At 42.8% G+C, this 7,735-nt stretch overlaps 1 protein-coding gene across 1 annotated transcript; it reads left to right on the forward strand.

The window, feature by feature from the left end:
- The first annotated feature begins 6,168 nt into the window (after window positions 1-6,168).
- On the forward strand, window positions 6,169-7,137 carry LOC132894976 (odorant receptor 131-2-like). Its single transcript, XM_060935125.1, has one exon. It carries the CDS (start codon window positions 6,169-6,171, stop codon window positions 7,135-7,137), a length of 969 nt encoding a protein of 322 aa, XP_060791108.1.
- Window positions 7,138-7,735: the final 598 nt, after the last annotated feature.

Here is a 7,735-nt window from a genome sequence, read left to right on the forward strand (position 1 = left end):
GGATGAAAGTTTTAACTCTGTGTTTAGTGCTGGATGGTTTGCCAAAATAATCTCAAGTTCATGTGGTTATATCAGCTAAAGATGAATGACAGTTCTTGATACAGTGCCTTCTGAGTGATCAGAGATCACAGGTGTTCAGTTTTGGCTTGCACCCTTACCCTTTATGCACCAAAATTCCTCCAGATTGCTTGAATCGTTTCATGACATTATCCACCGTAGAGGGTCAAATATCCAAATCCCTTCCTATGTGTCTTTGAGGAACACCATTTTTAAACATTTCAATAATTTTCTCATGCATTTGTTGACAAACTGGAGACCTCTAAGCGATTTGAAATATGGATTTGTCAGACTATAGCAGACTTTTCCACTTTGCATCAGTCCATCACAAATGAGCTTGGGCCCAGAGAATTTGGTGGCATTTCTGGATATTGTTGATATACGGTTGTAACAACTCTTTGACATTGGAGGAACAGAGGAACTGGAAGCAGGCTTCAGAACAGGTGTATTCGTTGTATTAGGACACTTTTCAGTGGCAATTCAGCACACAAACATACACACGTGTGGGGAGACGCTGCTCTCTCTCTTGTTCCTGACTGTCTGAAAGAAACACTGAGACACAGGTTAATAGACAGCCAGTAATTTGACACAGGTGCACCTCATCACGTTACTTGCTGGTTCAACGTACATCCTCACCATTCACAGCCAATGCTCGACCATGCCCCCATTGCCACAATGGTGTTTACTTTGCACAATAGATGTAGCGATGAACTGTGTTTATCATGGGGCTGGACACCCACCCACCCATCCATCCATCCAGTCGCAGCAGCCTAAGCAGAGCAGCCCAGACTTCCCTCTCCCCGGCCACTTCCACCAGATCTTCCAGAGGAATACCGAGGCGTTCCCAGGCCAGCCAAGAGATGTAATCTCTCCAGCGTGTCCTGGGTCTGCCCCAGGGTCTCCTCCTGGTAGGACATGCCCAGAGAACCTCCCCTGGGAGGCGTCCAGGGGGCATCCAAACAAGGTGCCTGAACCACCTCAATTGACTCTTTTCAATGTGGAGGAACAGCGCTTCTACCCTGAGCCTCTCTCGAATGACCAATCTTCTCACCCTGTCTCTAAGGGAGAGCCCAGCCACCCTGCGGAGAAATCTCATTTCAACCGCTTGTATCCATGATCTCATTCTTTCAGTCACTACCCACAGCTTGTGACCACAGGTGAGAGTGGAAATGTAGCTGGACCAGTAAATTGAGAGCTTTGCCTTTTGGTTCAGCTCTCACTTTACCACAATAGACCGGTTTAGCATCTGCATCACTGCTGATGCTGCCCCAATCCATCTGTCCAACCCCTGCTCCCCCCTACCCTCACTCATGAACAAAACCCCAAGGTACTTAAACTCCTCCACTTGAGGTAGCAACTCCCCCCTGACCCGAAGTAGGCACTCCTGTTTCTGGCTGAGCACCATGGCCACAGACATGGAGGTGCTGGTCCTCATCCCAGCTGCTTCACACTCGGCTGCAAACTGTCCAAGCGCATGCTGTAGGTCACAGATTGATGAAGCCAACAGGACCACATCATCTGCAAAAAGCAGAGACGCGATCCTGATGCCACCAAACTGGACACCCTCCGCCCCTTGGCTGCACCTAGAAATTCTGTCCATAAAAGTTATGAACAGAACCGGTGACAAAGGGCAGCCCTGGCGGAGTCCCACATGCACCAGGAATGAGTCCAAACTACTGCTGGCAATGTGAACCAAACTCCTGCTCCAGTCATACAGGGTCCGAATGGCCCACAGTAGTGGGCCCTGAACCCCATACTCCCGAAGCACCCCCCACAGGGCACCATGAGGGACACGGTCATAAGCCTTCTCCAGGTCCACAAAACACATGTAGACCGGTTGGGCAAACTCTTGTGCACCCTCAATACCCTTGCAAGGGTAAAGAGCTGGTCCAGTGTTCCATGACCAAGTCGAAAACTGCATTGCTCCTCTTGAATCTGAAGTTCGACTATTGACCAGACTCTCTTCTCCAGCACCTCAGCATAGGCTTTCCCGGGGAGGCTGAGAAATGTGATTCCCCCTATAGTTGGAACACACTCTCCAGTCCCCCTTTTTAAAAAGGGGGACCACCACCCCAGTCGGCCAATCCAGTGGCACTATCCCCAACCTCCACGCAATGTTGAAGAGGTGTCTCAGCCAAGACAGCCCAACAACATCCAGCGCCTTCAGGAACTCAGGACGACTCTCATCCACCCCTGGAGCCTGGCCACCGAGGAGCTTTTTAACCAACTCTGCAACCTCAGCCCCTGGGACTGGACAATATAGCGGAAATATTTATCATGATAAAATGTTTCATTTCAGTTGTAGGACTCACGCTGTGTGCATGGAGAACACAGACATACAACCCAGGTCTCAGTGCAAAACATGCTGAAATTGTAATGAAAAATTAGGGATGGGGAAGTGCAGGAAGAGTGAGAGGTGAGGTGACTACAGTCAGAGCAGGTGGTGCGGAGCCCAAATTGGTGTAGGGTGAAGTCAGTGGCGGGGGCTGGTTTTGCCCTAGCCTGGTGATGTTCAATGAAAATTTTCAGTTTCAAAGTTTTATTTGATGTGGTCTTTGTATTATTTTCAATGAAATATTTCCATGATTTGCAAATCATCACATTCTTTTTTTATTTATGTTTTACACTGTGTCAACATTTTTGGAATTGAGCTTGTAAAAAAGTACTCTTAATTGTCATGTGTTAATCTAGGGATATCACTGGAGATTAGACTGCACTGGAGGTGCAAGGGCCTGTCATCACCACTTGCAGCTGTGAACTATGAACTTGTAGCAGTTCGTAGGGGTGGAGCACAGAAAAGACGGCAGGCCAGAATGAAGTTCCACAAGAAAAACTCTTTTTATTTAGTACTTTTCAGTAACTATATTCACTCTCTCCGCCACACACACACACACACACACACACACACACACGAGTTGTCAGGTCAGGGAGAGAGCTTCTCTCCTCTGCTCTCTCTCTCCTTATATAGGGCGCGGTCACTGGGGAAGACACACAAACATAGATTAACCAACATCAGGTGCACTGATTCTGCCACTTACCTTCCCTGAATCTGCCCTCCGGTTACAGACCGACGCTTGACCATGCCCCCGCTGCCACAGAACTATATTATTCATGTGCAATTCTTGAACTGCATTGTACTCTTGCATGCAGGTCACATTGCTGCACGTGTGCAAGCCACGTTTATATGTTCAGTGAAACACTGTCTCTGGCCACATTAGAGTGCCTGAACCCTGTACTATTTATTGTCTTTGTTAAGTGGCTGCTATGTACAAGTCTTGTACTGATGTACAGTGGTGCTTGAAAGTTTGTGAACCCTTTAGAATTTTCTATATTTCTGCATAAATATGACCTAAAACATCATCAGATTTTCACACAAGTCCTAAAAGTAGATAAAGAGAACCCAGTTAAACAAATGAGACAAAAATTTTATACTTGGCCATTTATTTATTGAGGAAAATGATCCAATATTACATATCTGTGAGTGGCAAAAGTATGTGAACCTTTGCTTTCAGTATCTGGTGTGACCCCCTAGTGCAGCAATAACTGCAACTAAATGTTTCCGGTAACTGTTGATCAGTCCTGCACATTGGTTTGGAGGAATTTTAGCCCAATCCTCCATACGGAATAGCTTCAACGCTGGGATGCTGGTGGGTTTCCTCACATGAAGTACTTGCTTCAGGTCCTTCCACAACATTTCGATTGGATTAAGGTCAGGACTTTGTCTTGGCCATTCCAAAACATGAACTTTATTCTTCTTTAACCATTCTTTGGTAGAACGACTTATGTGCTTAGAGTCATTGTCTTGCTGCATGACCCACCTTCTCTTGAGATTCAGTTCATGGACAGGTGTCCTGACATTTTCCTTTAGAATTAGCTGGTATTATTCAAAATGTATTGCTCCATCAATGATGGCAAGCTATCCTGGACCAGATGCAGCAAAACAGGCCCAAACCATGATACTACCACCAACATGGTTCACAGATGGGATAAGGTTCTTCTGCTGGAATGCAGTGTTTTCCTTTCTCCAAACATAATGTTTCTCATTTAAACCAAAAAGTTCTATTTTGGTTTCATCCGTCCACAAAACATTTTTCCAATAGTCTTCTGGCTTGTCCACGTGATCTTTAGCAAACTGCAGACAAGCAGCAATGTTCTTTTTGGAGAGCAGTGGCTTTCTCCTTGCAACCCGGCCATGCACACCATTGTTGTTCAGTGTTCTCCTGATGGTGGACTCATGAGCATTAACATTAGCCAATGTGAGAGAGGCCTTCAGTTGCTTAGAAGTTACCCTGGGGTCCTTTGTGACCTCGCCAACTATGACACGCTTTGCTCTTGGAGTGATCTTTGTTGGTCAACCACTCCTGGGGAGGGTAACAATGGTCTTGAATTTCCTCCACTTGTACACAATCTGACTGTGGATTGGTGGAGTCCAAACTCTTTAGAGATGGTTCTGTAACCTTTTCCAGTCTGATGAGCATCAACAACGCTTTTTCTGAGATCCTCAGAAATCTCCTTTGTTCGTGCCATGATACACTTCCACAAACATGTTGTGAAGATCAGACTTTGATAGATCCCTGTTCTTTAAATAAAACAGGGTGCCCACTCACACCTGATTGTCGTCCCATTGATTGAAAACACCTGACTCTAATTTCACCTTCAAATTAACTGCTAATCCTAGAGGTTCACATACTTTTGCCACTCACAGATATGTACTCTCATCTCATGATCTGTAGCTGCTTTATCCTGTTCTACAGGGTCGCAGGCAAGCTGGAGCCTATCCCAGCTGACTACGGGTGAAAGGCGGGGTACACCCTGGACAAGTCGCCAGGTCATCACAGGGGTGACACATAGACACAGGCAACCATTCACATTCACAGCTACGGTCAGTTTAGAGTCACCAGTTAACCTAACCTGCATGTCTTTGGACTATGGGGGAAACCGGAGCAGCCGGAGGAAACCCACGCAGACACGGGGAGAACATGCAAACTCCACACAGAAAGGCCCTCACTGGCCACAGGGCTCGAACCCGGACCTTCTTGCTGTGAGGCGACAGTGCTAACCACTACACCACTGTGCCGCCCCAGATATGTAATATTGGATCATTTTCCTCAATAAATAAATGACCAAGTATAATAATTTTGTCTCATTTGTTTAACTGGGTTCTCTTTATCTACTTTTAGGACTTGTGTGAAAATCTGATGATGTTTAATGTCATATTTATGCAGAAATATAGAAAATTCTAAAGGGTTCACAAACTTTCAAGCACCACTGTATATTTTGTTTATCCTTTTTTCAGAACCACACACACATGTGCACATACATAAGCAACCTGTGTTTAATACAGTTCAGTATGAGAGACAGAACTGGCTACCTGTATCTTTTTATTCATTCTAATGGATGACCTTGTGATCACATTATACCCAAATAACAGTTCACCACATTTTTACAGGCAGAATGAAACAAGGCCACATGCCAGATTTAGACCACAGGCTGAGAGTTTGCAAGTGTGCATTAGGGGAAATCATATAATCTCTTCCAACAGACAGCACAGCCTTGATTGGTTCATGGAAGGTCAAGACCCCCCCCCCCCCCCCCCCCCCCCCCGTGTAAATAAATTAGTTTTATTTTAATCATACAGATATTGATATTACATATATTGAATGTTATACCATGTTTTCTATGAAAGAGTTTTTACAGTGCAGATTAAAGAATGATGTACATTAATCAATATTTTTTCATGAAATACTTAATATGTATTTAAAGAGCATCACATAAATAATCACATGAAAACTAAATGACAACATCCAACGAATGGATAAAGACATGAGGCCATACACAGACATTTGTCATCATCTCTCTCTGGGGCTTACATAGTGTTTATTATAGCCTTCAGCTCAAAATTATATTACTCTTTGGAGCTGAACTCACATATAAAAGTGGGGTTCTGCACCAGATGTAACCGATTAGTGTATGCATACAATTAAATACGGTCTTTTCCTTTTACATTGGAAATATCTGACCTGTGAGGAGGTATGGGTGATTTGTAGAGAATGATGTTGTATTGTTAATGATATCTGTAAATATTTTATAGTTTTATTTTTGTTTCATAGTATGTCATTTTCTAATGATAGCAAAGTTGAAGTTTTGCTTATACATCAGCAAATATATGATACTGCACTGACTGAGGGACCAATATCAAGAATGATTTTTACATTATTAATGTCTCTGTTCTTTACCTATTTGAATGGCATCATGGTCTACACTCTTTGGAGTAAGCCTGTTTTTAAAGAGACTCCACGCTACATTCTGTTTAATCACATGCTTTTCAATGACTCAATACTACACCTTGCTACATCCTTGTTGTATATTTTTGGTGTGGTTTATCTCAGGTTATTCATGACTGCTTGTGCTTTTTTAGTTTTTCTTTCAGTTACAACTTACTATAATGCACCTTTAAACCTGGCTCTAATGTCACTAGAGCGTTATGTAGCTATAAACTTTCCTTTAAGGCATGCTGAAATAGTCACTAAGAAAAGAATTTATATTGCCATTGGAGTTATTTGGTTGATGGGTCTCATGTACTTTATAATTGACTTGCTTTATGTAGTAGTGATAAAGCCTAAATTTTTAACTTCACAAATATTTTGCACAAAAGAAAAGCTCTTCATAAAGCAGTGGCAAGTAGATGTCTATAAGGCCTTTAATGCATTCTTCTTTGTGTCAGTGTCTGTGATCATCCTTTTCACATATGTCAGAATTTTGATCACATCCAGGTCTGTTTCCTCTAATAAAGGATCTGCTGCAAAAGCTCACAAGACTGTACTGCTGCACCTCATTCAGCTGGGCCTGTGCCTTACCTCTTTTCTTTATGGTATTATAGAGGGAGCTGTAGCAATGGTGAGCACCAATAGCAGTGTCTTCATGGACCTGCGGTTTCTAATATACGTGTTTGTACTGCTCTTGCCACGCTACCTAAGCCCACTCATCTATGGACTGAGAGACGATGCTGTCCGGCCCTTATTCATGTACTACTTTCGTTGTGCCAGAGGCAAAAACACGTCTACTGTCAGTGTACACTGAATTAAGGCCTTGTTCAGATGCTTAAGGATATTTAAAACTTTTCAAATGTCATATCTGTTGTTGTAGAACCTCAAGGTGAAAATACATTTTGAATGGTTATGCACAGTTGCCTTTTAACTCAGATATCTCACTGTACTGGGGCTTTTGATGCAGCTTTGTAACACACAGCTGACGCCATTCCTTCATGTTTTTTCAGTTAAAAACAAACACTGTTTGCACAAGGCTGATATAAAGTTTTGTGTTCTCAGTCAGGGGGGACTGACCACCACTTCATCTGGTCTGATGTTAAAACTGCATAATGTTTAACCTATCTATAACTAAATCATGTCATTTATATAGGTTTGAACAGGGCTTATTAGACTTTAACATAACTGTTCTAATTATGTTCTGTGGAAAAGATGATACACTGTAATTTAAACTCGGAATAGTAGATTTTAATGTTTAGTGGCGAATACTGAAAAAGACTAATTGAAAAAAAATGCTTGTTGATATAGTTTGTTTGGGACTTAATAAATTATATCCAGTTTTTCTCTCTTAAGTACTCAAGTTTGTGCTCATTTAAAATAGTCATACAAGCAACATACAAGCTTTCTAGATT

The sequence above is a fragment of the Neoarius graeffei genome, chromosome 12 (genome assembly GCF_027579695.1).
Source record: "Neoarius graeffei isolate fNeoGra1 chromosome 12, fNeoGra1.pri, whole genome shotgun sequence".
Lineage (NCBI taxonomy): Eukaryota > Metazoa > Chordata > Actinopteri > Siluriformes > Ariidae > Neoarius > Neoarius graeffei.